Source organism: Eumetopias jubatus, unplaced genomic scaffold, assembly GCF_037043125.1.
Source record: "Eumetopias jubatus isolate StellerSeaLion01/CBP00866 unplaced genomic scaffold, mEumJub1_p1.0 scaffold_1, whole genome shotgun sequence".
Lineage (NCBI taxonomy): Eukaryota > Metazoa > Chordata > Mammalia > Carnivora > Otariidae > Eumetopias > Eumetopias jubatus.
In genome coordinates, this window is record NW_028274807.1 from 133,909,855 (window position 1) to 133,923,652 (window position 13,798).

General features: G+C 36.1%; 1 protein-coding gene across 1 annotated transcript in view; it reads left to right on the top strand.

Moving 5' to 3' along the window:
• Positions 1-5,620, top strand: part of KAT2B (lysine acetyltransferase 2B) — a 99,015-nt gene extending 93,395 nt beyond the window's left edge. Inside the window, exon 18 of the mRNA XM_028099099.2 lies at positions 3,545-5,620. Within this exon, the coding sequence (XP_027954900.1) occupies positions 3,545-3,738 (194 nt within the window). The 3' untranslated portion in view covers positions 3,739-5,620. The remainder of the gene's footprint in view (positions 1-3,544) is intronic.
• Positions 5,621-13,798: the final 8,178 nt, after the last annotated feature.

Sequence of the window (13,798 nt, forward strand, 5' to 3'; positions counted from 1 at the left end):
GAATCAGTATTCTCTTTTCTAAGTTTTTTTTAAAGGTCTTATTTTTAAGTAATCTCTATACCCAACGTGTGGCTCGAACTCACAGCCCTGAGATCAGGGATCACATGCCCTGCTGACTGAGCTGGTCACATGCCCGTCAGTATTTTCCATCCTGTAAAAAATATGTTAAAATCCTTTATGCCCATTTCCAAACTTAAAGTTAACTGACCTTTGCATCCTCATCGCCTGGACTGTCTCAACTCCCTTTATGAAACCCTCATGGGAGGTAGTATGAGTTTGGGGAGAATAATTATCTTTCAGCCCTGTTTATGTATGCTCTGAAAACCTGCAATAGTAGGTCTAGAAGGTCCCATCTGTCATAGCCTACTCTCAGCCTGCTTTCTCAAAGTGTTTTGCTTGGTCCAGGCTGAGAAGGGTATGAGCCTCTCCAGTTGGATAACCACCTGTGTGCATAGCTGACTGCTCCTGAGGGGAATATTGGCCCCGTTGAACAAGACCAGTGGCGGATGGAGGTGTGTTCTAGACAAAGTTATGAAAATAGTGAATGGTGCTCTTTAGGGGAGCAATAATATTTTTCTTAGGGTGCCTTTAGGTGCTGAGTGAAAGATGTGGTCTTGTCCCTAAGATGGTCATTTTTTTTTTTTTTTGGTTAAAGATTTTATTTATTTGACAGAGAGAGACACAGCGAGAGCAGGAACACAAGCAGGGGGAGTGGGAGAGGGAGAAGCAGGCCTCCCGCTGAGCAGGGAGCCTGATGCAGGGCTTGATCCCAGGACCCTGGGACCATGACCTGAGCCGAAGGCAGACGCTTAACGACTGAGCCACCCAGGCGCCCCAGATGGTCATGTTTTTGAGGACAAGCCTGACAAATCAGTAGTTTTACTTTCCCCCATTATTGCCTTCTCGGCTTTTTCTAAAAACGTTTCTTTTCTTTCCCTTGTGCTCTCAAAAACTCTTTTTCTATGAATGAGGTCCAACCTGTGTCTTTTAGGGAATCTCAGAAAATCATCTGAGTAGTCTGGCCCAAACATGTCTTCTTACCATGGGTGCATTGCTGAGCAGCATTTTCCTATTTCCTTAGAACTCCCCGGTTGGGGGGAGGGATGAAAATGGAATAATTTAATGTTTTCTCCATATGTGGTATCACTGATATTTAATCACCTTCTTTTTTAACCCATGCCATTTGGTCAAGTAAGCCTCTAATAAAGCTAGAGGAAGAAAGATGTTATTTATTTATTTACTTTAAAGATTTTATTCATTTGACAGAGAGAGCCAGCGAGTGCACAAGCAGGGGGAGTGGCAGGCAGAGGGAGAGGGAGAAGCAGACTCCCCACTGAGCAGAGAGCCTGATGCAGGGCTCTCTTGAGCCCAAGGCAGATGCTTAACTGACTGAGCCACCAAGGCACCCGAAAGATGTTATTTATAACTTAAGAATAGAATAGAAATATAGAAAGGAAATATGGAGAATTGGTTGTAATTATTCTGGAAGATCCAAACACTTCTATGACTCTCATTTTGTTTCTGCTGTATTTTAGGCTCTCCCCATCTCTTCTTACCTCCTTTCTTCCAAATAATAATTTGAAAGCTTTGGGATAAACTTCTTTGTGCCATGTTTCATTCTCCCCCCGCCCCCCCCCTTTTTGGTTAATAAAACTCTTCCTTCTAAAACATAAGCACTATATTGGGCGGCATATCTTAAGTGGTAGACATTTAGGTGGTAAGGTGAACATCTAACTTTACCTGGAGAGGCACAATTAATTTCATTGCTCTTTTTTCATTTAATGAGAGGACATCTTCATCTGCTCAGTCACACTCAGGTGAGACATCTAGTGGGGTATTTGCTGAGCCTTTATAAAGTACCTTAACACTTGCCAATTTTTCTCTCCTTCCAAACTGTTCTAGTTAGAGAAGAAAGAGATTTGAAAGTTGAACTCACAGATATGATGACACACCACTAACCAAGAGAAGCGTTAGTCAAAGGAAATAGGCAAAAGTACATATTTCCCATTTTTTCTTTGGTGTTTTGTGGTAGATTTAAGATTTTGATGCAAATGAATTCTCCCCATTTTTGGATGTTGCACATAAATTTATATATCTCACTAGCTGATGATCCCAGTGTATTTGGTTGTAACTTTCTTTCCTTCTGGAAAATTTGATAATATAGTGGGAATTTGGGTTATTGGTAGAGGTATTTTTTTTATAGCAATTTTGACTTATTTTTCCATGCACAGTTAATATAATTTTTAATGACAGAACCAGACTGAGACACAACTAGGGACCTATAAGTAGACAAATGTTAGCATCTTCTTTTTTTTTTTAAAGATTTTATTTATTTTATTTTATTTTTTTTAAAGTTTATTGATTTGAGAGAGAGAGAGAGAGCGTGCATACACAAGGCAGTGGAGGAGCAGAGGGAGAGGGAGAAGGAGAGAAATAGGCTCCCCACTGAGTGGGAAACCTGCTGGGGGCTTGATCCCAGGACCCTGAGATCATGACCTGAGCCAAAGTCAAGCGGCAGCTGCTTAACCAACTGAGCCACCCCTATTTATTTGAGAGAGAGAGAGAGTGCACACGCGTGGAGGGAAGGGGTAGAGGAAGAGGGAGAGAGAATCTCAAGCAGGTTCCATGCTCAGCGCAGAGCCTGACGCAGGGCTCAATCCCAGGACCTTGAGGTCGTGACCTGAGCCAAAATCAAGAGTCAGACACTTAACCGACTGAACCACCCAGGTGCACTCAAATGTTAACACCTTCTAATCTGCATAGGATTCTTTAAATCAGTTCTAAGAGTGAGGAGTAAACAAGCCCCATGGTATTCTTACAAGTTTAAATAAAGTGCTGTTTTCATTTGTAAAATAATATAATTTAAAGCAAGTAAATATATTAGGAAAATACTATTTTTAAAATAATCTCCCAAGGCTTACTTGCTTTAAAAAGGAATTATTGTTTGTGCTTTTTTTTTAATTGCCTGTGATTCTTATTTCATGGATGGAGCATGAAACTGAATTCATTTGAACCATTTTATATGCAGAGAGACTGGTGTATCTGTAGATTTATTTATGATCAGTTTTTCTACTTCAGTTCTGTCTCTATAGCACCAAAACAACTGTGAATTTAATGAAACAAACTCAGTCTTATTGTTTGGATTTAAGTAATGAAATGATTCAGACAAATGTTCCACCTGCTCTACACCGTGTAGATAGAGCCTCTTCTGTATAATTCTGAATGAATAGCTAACAGTACTTAGTTTATCATACGTATCACTGCTAATCTACTTAGCTTCCTTGTGCTGAATAGGGGATTGGGCCAGATGACTAATAATGGTCCCTTCAGTGTGAAAATGCTGTGATTTTACACAAGAAGTCCTCACAACAGAAACAATATAAAATTTAAGAAGTGTTTTCCTTGATCATGTCTCTTAAGCAAGGGCATTGGGATGGTAAAAATGTAGCCAGACTGATGACATAGATTTCTCTCCCTGTCTCCCTTTTGTCAGCTAGTGTTTAAAAGGAGTCAAAGATTGCTAATATTTTTTTTTCCTGTGCAGATCTGAAAACCATGAGCGAACGCCTCAAGAATAGGTACTACGTGTCTAAGAAATTATTCATGGCAGACTTACAGCGAGTCTTTACCAATTGCAAAGAGTACAACCCCCCTGAGAGTGAATACTACAAATGTGCCAATATCCTGGAGAAATTCTTCTTCAGTAAAATTAAGGAAGCTGGATTAATTGACAAGTGATTTGTTTTTTCCCCTCTGCTTCTTAGAAACTCATCAAGCGGTGTGCCTAAAGCAAGGTGGTTTAGTTTTATAAAGAATTGGACATAATGTATTGAAGATACTTGTAAATGTAATAATTAGCACTTTTGAAAAACAAACAGAAAACCTCCTCTTAGCTTTTCAGATATGTATTTAAATTGAAGTCATAGAACATTTTTATTTTATGGAATAGATTTTAATCTATTCACTACTATTAATGTACATTTTCTATGGCATGTCCATTAGCTGAATATTCAGTAATAGATGATCAGGGGTTTCCTCAACACCTGTGTATGAGGAAATTGCACATAGTACCAAGATTTGGGGGAATGCAGAAACTTTTCAAACCATGAATGTTTCCATTTTTTTCTAATGGAATGAGAGTTTATTTTTATTTTATTCTGAAGGACTTTAAGGAAGGGATACATGATAAAAAGCTTGTAAAAGGTGAAATATGCGATGTTTGAAGTCTCATTGTAGACTTTTTATATATATATTTTTAAAAACACTCATCTAGATGAGGTGCTTTGAGCAGTTCTGAAAAATGCAGTTCCAGAAAAGCAACTGCTTTGATTCCTAAGGAAGAAATTCTAAATAATGCACACTTTTTTATAAGCATCTGGATTTTTGATAATTCTATCTACCTACAATAAACTTGTGAGCACATAACCACTATTTTAATAATTATTTTCTCTACACGAATGTGTAATATTATATTTGACTTTGCTTATGCAGGCCATAAGTTCCAAAAGGCAATCTCCTGATGCACGAAGGCATACATTTAAAAACACTGGAGATTGAATCAACATGCTTTAATAAGAAAAGATGCATAATCTACATATGTATCAAATTTGGTGAATCCTTGTTCTAACAAATAGGGATTTTTTTCCCTTTTCTATGATATTCACAACCCCACTGATAATGTATTATATGAACATTTTTCCTTTTGCATCTCCAGACTATATTCATTGTCTGAGGTGAATTAAATCACCAAGATTTGCTGTCAGTATTTTAACACCTGTATTGGAAGACAGACCCAGGGTAATATCCCACTAAAATCCATCATACAACCTTACTAACCTGTCTTGGGATTCCAGCTTAGTGCTTGGATTTATTTCCTGATTAACACTACATAGAGAAGTGGGACATCTGCCATCCTGACTCTGGGAGAACCAACTAATATCAAACAAATGAAGGCCATTTTGATGGTCTTTGACACTAATTTTTATGATACAAATTTATAAACTGATTTTTGTAAAGGACTAGGTTTTAAAAGTGTATTTAACTTGATGTTTTTTATCAGCATAAATGAATTAAAATGGTCATTAAATAGTTGTCAAAAACAGTTGCCAGAGATAATCTGCATGAAGGAAAAAAAACTGCAAATGGCTGTTAAGTGGGAAGTATTGTTTTTAATATGTAAGAGATATTCAGAATGCTCACACTGAAAAATGCCTCAACTTTTGTAAGTATAAGAAACCACCTTGAGTGGCATCTAGATTTCTAATGAAGAATGATGATACAGTTTGGATTAAGTATCTTGGACTGGTTTTAAACAGTGCTTTGTCCTGAATCTGCCAAAGCATCTGTCCAGCTTGGTATCCTGTGAAAGTTTTTTATTTTCTGGGTAGACATTCTTATAGAGTATTGTCTTTAAAATCAGATTGTCTCTTCTATATTGAAAGCATTTTTATGTTTTCTAATTTAAAAATTAATATTTTCTTATAGATATTGTGCAATAAAGCTGAAGTAGGATGTGTGGTTTTTGCAAATGCTTTAACAGCAGATAAAATTTTACATTTGTAAAATTAATATATTGTACTGGTACAACATAGTTTTAAATTATATTTTAAAAGGCTCTCAATTTGGTGTTGTGTTTTCTTCTTCTAGCCTATTAAATTTAACAGGGCAAGTGTATGATCCGGTTGATGACCATTGACTATATCCATAATTCTTAGATTTTAGGCATTTTGTTGAAGATGTTTAGAATTGTTGCATTTGTTGGAAGTTTCGTAAAACTTCACACCCACCGGTGGGAGAATTCCATGAGGACACACTTGAGGGTGTCTGGGTCTTGAGTGGTTCACTGCATCCTGCCCACTGTCACTCATTAAACGAAGAAAAAAAAATCCTAGTGAAAGAAGAGTGTTAATTGGTTTAGAAATTAGATGGGTTTTCCGCAGTTTTTCTTTGTGCATCTGTGAAATAGATGAATGAAGAGACAGTTAAAAATACAGCTGATTCCTACACATCTCATGAGCTTGTTACTCAAAAGGCTGACTGCAGGAAAGAATACGGTTTCCTCTTGGGGGTATGAGAGAACCCACCAAAGAACACCTTTTCTTTCTGAATCCTCAACCAACTGAGAAGTCAAAAGAATAAGGCATATGATGGCCAGAATATCTTTATTAATAATAAAATGGATATTGGAGAATGTGGCTTTATGTATCTGTGGAAAGTGGGCTAATACTGAACCCCAGAATGTGCTTGGCTCGCTAGCAGCTTGGCACCACTGCCACTTCCCCTCCAAGGGCAGGGCCTTTACTGTTGAGCTCAGTGCATGGCCAACAGCAGTGGTGCTCTCTGAAGGATGGCCAGCTCCGGAGAGGCACAGGCAGGGAGCAGCCACACAGTGCAGTCCCAGGGCCTCACGGTAACTCATCAACCAGGGGGAGGAGTGAATAAGGGCAGAGGGAGGCCAGGGGGTGATGTCCCTCCTTCTACTGAAATATAAACATCTGGATTGGAGAATAGGTCTCCTTCCCACTCATATCCCATATATCCATATCAAAAATCACTATAAAGTTGTATTCAACACATGTGAAAACTGGTTGTATTCATTAGAATAGTGAAAAGAAGACTTTGAGGATTTCATATTACGTGGAAGTAAAATTTAAAATTATGAAACCTAAGAAGTAGAAATAACATCAGTCAGAGGCACTATGGACAGGTTAATAATGTGTCACCCCCCCCCCTTTTTTTTTAAAGATTTTATTTATTTGACAGAGACACAGTGAGAGAGGGAACACAAGCAGGGGGAGAGGGAGAAGCAGGCCTCCTGCTAAGCAAGGAGCCCGATGTGGGGCTCGATCCCAGGACCCTGAGATCATGACCTGAGCTGAAGGCAGACGCTTAACGACTGAGCCACCCAGGCGCCCCACCCCCCTTTTTTTAAAAAAACATTTTATTTATTTGACAGAGACAGTGAGAGAGGGAACACAAGCAGGGGGAGTGGGAGAGGGAGAAGCAGGCTTCCCGCGGAGCAGGGAGCCCAATGTGGGGCTTGATCCCAGGACCCTGGGATCATGACCTGAGCCAAAGGCAGACGCTTAACGACTGAGCCACCCAGGCACCCCTGTGTCACCCCTTTTAGCTGATAGTCTTCAGACCAACCCTCACTGTTTTAAGAGATTCTAAGAGCTGTACAAGGCAGGTTTGTTGGAGGCAGCCCGTGACTTTTTCCATAATGTTCCGCCCTGGTCTTCGCCAGCCCTCGTTAACTAGCATTCTCCTCTTAGCAAAGCAGAAACAATACTTTGAAGGGAGAGCTTCAACAAAGTAAACGGAAGATGCTGAGAGGAGGTGAGGGAACACCAGTAAGTATCATGAAAAGTTTTCCAATGTAATTTATGTATATTTATGCCTTGGTTTCTTTATGGGAGCATCTTTACTTTTTTTGTGGAAAAAAGTTAACATAGACAAAGCTGGAGATTTTCTCTGGGTTTACTAAAAAGCAGTATATTTCAACAAGGCAGAGAAAAGCAAGGAATACAAAAATCAGTGTTCCTATTCCCTCTTGTTATTGGGAAGTCCAACACAACCTTGGCAGAATTAGTTTAAAAAGATGGAAAACAACACCACTAATTGTGTGTGTGTGTGTAATTTTCTGAGCTGAACTGAAGGTTGTCAGTTTTAATTTATGTAGGTTTGAAGTTCTTTAGGAGAAATCCCTTGGAGAATTTGTTGGAAAGTAGGAATCTTCTCAAAATCATGCATGTATTCATGCATATGCACTTTCTGCATACCACTTTACTTGTTTTTGGGGCCCTTTCTAAAATTCACTGGTCTCTATTCTTTGCTGTTAACTACCCATTTTCTACAGTTAAGAGATGGGTATCCTATTTATGCTTGAAAATACCTAAGAACAGAAAATCTGCCTTTTTGTCCAGTAGGGCAGTACAGCAACAGGATAGGCAAACGGTTATAAGAAAGTGCCTAAATTTGGTTAATGTTGGTTGTTTTTTAAAGAGTTGAATAGAATACACACATGGTTTATATAAATCTTGTGACCAGGTTTTAATTCAGACCTTTTTTTCCCCATACAATGTTATTAATTCATTGTGCCAGGACTGCTTCTACTCCTCAACATACTTACACTTGTATAGTTGTAGCTTGTTTTGTGGAAAGCTCCACATCCCCTCCTGTATTTTTTAACATTAAAAAAAATTGAAGTATAATTAACAATAAACATGCACTACAACACAATATCATATAAAATACATATAATAAAATACACAGGTCTTAGGTGTAAGGACCAAGAAGTATCAATCCTACACAAACTTAGAAAACAGATGTGGGAAGTCTTCTGAAATCATTTTATGAGGGCCAGTATTGTTACCCTGATACCGAAGCCAGGAAAAGAATTCTAAGAAAACTATACAACACAACCCTCCGAACACAGGTGCAAAAATCTTTAACAAAATACTAGCAAATGGAATTCAGCAATATATAAAAATTATGAGATTATGACCAAGTGGGGTGCATCTGATTAAGTCAAGGTTGATTTAACATTGAAAATTCATTAATTATATGAATAGCATAAAGGAGAACAAAACACATTCATCTCAATAGATGCAGATAAAGCATTTGACAAAGCTCAACACCCATTCATAATTTAATAGAAAAACTAGCAGAGTAAGAGGAAACTTCCTCAGTATGATAAAGGTTATTAATAAAAACTTACAGCCAACATCACAGTAATGCTGAAAAACCAAATGCTTCCAAGGTTGAGATCAAGGCAAAGATGTCTCTCATTACTTTGATTTAACATTATAGCAGAGGTTCTAGTGAGTGCAGTTAGGCAAGAAAGGGCATACAAGTTAGAAGTGAACTGTCTTTATTTGTAGACAATAAGGTAATGTACATTAAAAAATTCTAAGGAATCTACATAAAGATAATAAAACTAGTGAGTGAATTTAGCAAGGTCTATATATGAAAATCAATTGCATTTACATAAACTAGCAGCCAGCAAGTGAAAATGAATTTTAAAAATACATTTACATTAAATCAACAGTATGAAATGCTTAGGATAAGTTAACAAAATATGAGCAAGGATTAGACAAGACTTCTCTCAACAGCAAAATTAAGACCATAAGAAAATGAAATGTTGGGGGAAGTAACTGTCAATCTACATCAACAAGAGTGAGGGGGAAAAATTAAATTTGTTTCTAGAAAAAAGAATTTGGCCCTCATCAAAATGACTTATAAATGCTTCAGAAACTTAGACTTTGGAAAGTCAAGTGTACAAATAAAGCCGTATCAGGATAGCCATTTATTTTATTTTATTTTTAAAGATTTTATTTATTTGACAGCCAGCCAGAGAGGGAACACAAGCAGGGAGAGTGGGAGAGGGAGAAGCAGGCTTCCCGCAGAGCAGGGAGCCTTATGCGCGGCTGGATCCCAGGACCCTGGGATCATGACCTGAGCCGAAGGCAGATACTTAACGACTGAGCCACCCAGGCACCCCAGGATAGCCGTTTAATAAAAGTAGAAATAAAGACAACGCCACCAATCCAGTGGTAAACCGTAAAGAAGAAGAAGGCAGAGTAGATAGCATAAAAATATTTGATAGAAATAAATCATAGGAGTTATCAAAATAAATGGACTTAATTTGCTAGGTAAAAGATGACAATTCAGTTTGGACCAAAACCAAAAATCTAGTAATATGCTCATTAATGAGATACATCTAAAACATTAACATAGGAAGGCTTAAAGAAATGGAAAGAAAAATGATGTAGTAAAAATACTAATTTTAACTATATACGGGAAAATATTAACCATATATAAGTTGCCTTAGCTATATAAGATATTAAAACAGCATTATGAGGGAAAAAGTGACTACAACAGCGATAAAAGGAACAGTTCACTAGGAAAATGAAATCAATAAATCCAGAAATTTTGTGGAAGATGTTATAGTTTTTTTTTTAGCAAATGATGAAGACAATCAAAAAATTGGTAAAGCTATGAAAAATTTGAAAACGTTATACATTACATTCAACAATTAGAGAACTAGTTTTTTTCTAGCACACACTTAAACATTTGTAAAATTTGACAACTTACGACTCATAAAAGATTTAACAAATACCAAAGAATCAACACCATACAAATAATCTTTTGATGTATTACAGAAAGAATAGAAGTCAATAACAAAGAATAACAACAGAAATCTCCACTTTGGTATGAAGAAAATGATTTTACATAACTGATAGGTCAAAAAAGAAATCAGAAAGTTAAAAAACACCTGAAGGCGCCTTTGAAATCAAAGTTAAGGATATATATATATATATATACATATATATATATATAACACACTGAAGAGGTCATGCAGTAAAACTTAAGAGGCAAAAATGTATGCCTTTAAAAACTTGGTTAATAAGGAAGACTAGTGGCACCTGGCTGGCTCAGTCAGTGGAGCATGCAATTCTTGATCTTAGAGTCAGGACTCAAAAGAGTTTGAGTCCTATATTGATTGGGTGGAGAGATTACTTAAAATTACAGTCTTTAAAAAAGAGGAAGGCTAGACATCAAGGAGCTAGGTAGAAGTTAGAAAATGACAACATAAACCCAAAGAATGTGAACAGAAAACAATAGCAGAAATTAATAAAGTAGAAAATGAAAAAACAGGATCAACAAAAGCTGGTCTTTTGAAAAGATTAACAAAATGGAAAAGATTAACAACTAGCAAAATAGATTCAGTACAAAAGAAAGCAGGCACAAATAGGCAATAAAAAAGTGACATAACTAGATAGTACAGAGATTTGAAAAATTGAAGAAATACTATAACATTAAAAACAAAGAAATATGCAATTCCTAAGAAAAGGGTAATTTAGCTAAATAGAATCAAGAAGGATTAGAGAATTTATAATCATTTAAAAAACCAAGACAAAAATTTGCCCATAAAACACAGGATAAAATAGTTCTAATGGCAAGTTTTACCAAACCTGAATTGGTAACAATTTGTTCCACAGAGCAAAAAGAGAAGGTTCTCAACTAATTTTATGAGGCTAGTATGGCCCTTGCTACCAAAAATATATACGGGAAAGGATATAGGCAAATTTTACTTGTGATCATAGGTATAAAAAATCCTAAGCAAAATATTAGCAAACGAATTCCATCTATTTCTTTAAAAACAAATGTGACAAGAAAAAGTACAGGAAAAACTTTATGACATTGGCTTTGACAATGATTTCTTGGGTATAACAATCAAAAGCAAAGATGAGAGGAAAAACTGATAAACTGGACTTAATCAAAATTAACAACTTTTGTGCATCAAAGGATACTCCAACAATAAAAAGCCAACCCACATAATGGGGGAAAACATTTGCAAATCACATATCTGATAAGGGATTAACATCTAGAATGTTTAAGGAACTCCTAAGATTCAACAACAAAAACAACCCAATTCAAAAACAGGCATAGGACTTGAACAGACATTTTTCTGAAGGTATACAAATGGACAATAAGCATATGAAAAGACGCTTAACATCATTAATCATTAAGGTAATGCAAGTCAATATACCACAATGAGATGCCACTTCACACCAACAGGATAGGTATTGTGGAAAAAACCCACAAAACAAGTATTAGCAAGGATATGGAAAAATTGGAACCCCTATGCATTGCTGGTGGGAATATAAAATGGTGCAGCCACTCTAGAAAACGTATGTTGGTTCATCAAAATAGAGAATTACCATGTAATAAACAATTCTACTTCTGGGTATATGTTTAAAAATTAAAAGCAGGAACTCGAATAGATCTTTGTATTACCACATAGACAAAAAGTGGAAACAACCCAGATGTCCACTGAGATAAAATCTGCTACATATACCCAATGGAATACTACTCAGTATTCTAGCACTTGAATACTTGAAAAAGGAATGAAATTCTGTTAGGTGCAGACATGGATAAGTGAAATAAGCCAGACACAAAAGGACAAGTACTGTATGATTCCATTTATATGAGGTACCTGGAATAGTCAAATTCATAGAGACAGAAAGTAGAATAGTTACTAGGGGATGGGGGGGTGGGGTAAATGGGTAGTTATTGTTTAATGGGTACAGGATTTCAGTTTGGGATGATGAAAAAGTTCTGCAGATGGATAATGGTGATGGTGATGGACAGTATGAATGTATGTAATGCTACTGAACTATACACTTAAAAATGATCAAAATATTTTACCACTAAACTACAAACAAAAAAATGTGACTATACAGTACCCAGCCCATTGTTTGACAAATAAACCAACAGAAAGAAACTTCAGTGGCAAGGTCAGCAGATAGATTAATCAATGAATAGTGCTGGGACAATGGGCTATTCTCATGGAAAATGAAATAAAATCAGATCCCCATTTGACAAAATACCAAACGGTTTAAAGACCCAAGTGAAAAAGAAAAACTACAGATTTTAGAGAAAAACCTTAAGGGAAAAGGTGATAGAGGACATCAATATTTAAAATTCCTGAACATCAAAAAAACATAAGGTAAAAATAAAGTAGAAACAGTTATAGCACATGTAAATAAAGACAAGGAATACTATCTAGGATATATAAAGAGCCCATTCTATTAAGAAAAAGGCTAGCTAAAAAGTGGGCAAAGTACACAATAAGCAATTCATAGAAGGAATGAGTGACCAATAAACACTTGAATTCTCACAAGTAATGAACTCAAATGAGATAAAATAAATAATTAAAGAGAAACCATTTCACATTCATTGCCATAGGTAATTTCAATGTCCAATAATACCAAGTGATAGTGTGTGGGGAAACTGGAACTTACATGTTGCTGACAGGACAGTGATACACTTCTTGTGTCAGGAAAATTGGTACAACCACTTTAGAGGGCAACTCCCCTTCTAGGTATCAACTCCATGGAAACTTATTCACATGTGTGCAAGAATGTAGAATATTCACCGCAGCACTAACTTGTAATCATGAAAAAAGTGGAAGCAAATTATCTCTCAAAAGAATAAGTCGTTTATTTATATAATAAAATACTGTACAACGATGAAAATAATCTACATCTGCCAACATGGATAAATCTCAAAAATAATGGTGAGTTAAAACTCGGTTGCAAAAAAATATATACAATATAACATTCATGTAAAATGTTAAAATATAAAACAATTCTTAACAGTCTATGGACAAATGCTACAGCAAGAATACAGAAATATTAAAAATGCAGTCACCCAATAGAGAGCTTTCTGTGGTGATGGAAATGTTCTTTATCTGCATTGACCCCAACATGGTAACCACTAATTAGGGAACTATCCTCAAAGTCCAAGACATAACAATTTGTGATTTTGCTGAGGTATCACTGAACAATGAACCCACAACAGCTTGGTATTCAGAGCTAGTCACTTACCTAGTCCCTGAGCCTAAGCAACCATTAATTCTTTAATAAGGATCTCACATTTTATTTGAAATTTTAAATACAACAGTGGTATAAGGGATCCGCAAACAACTTAGGGTATACCCTACTATGCATGCCAAGGATTTATTTTATTCAAATATTATATAAAGAGTTTCAAAAGATCCTTGGCCTGTCCAAAAATCATTCATTCTAGTATTTTCCACTTAAGGGAAAAATAAAGGCACCAGAAACTTATAATTAAAACATCTTAATTTGATTACTCATTTCTAAAATTTTTGCAGAAGATACATTCTGAGTAAAACTAAGTTTTAGGTAGTTTAAGAAATAGGGCTTAAGTCCAGTTATTTATAAGAAAAAATAAACCAAATTTATTAATGGTATAAAAAAAAGCATCA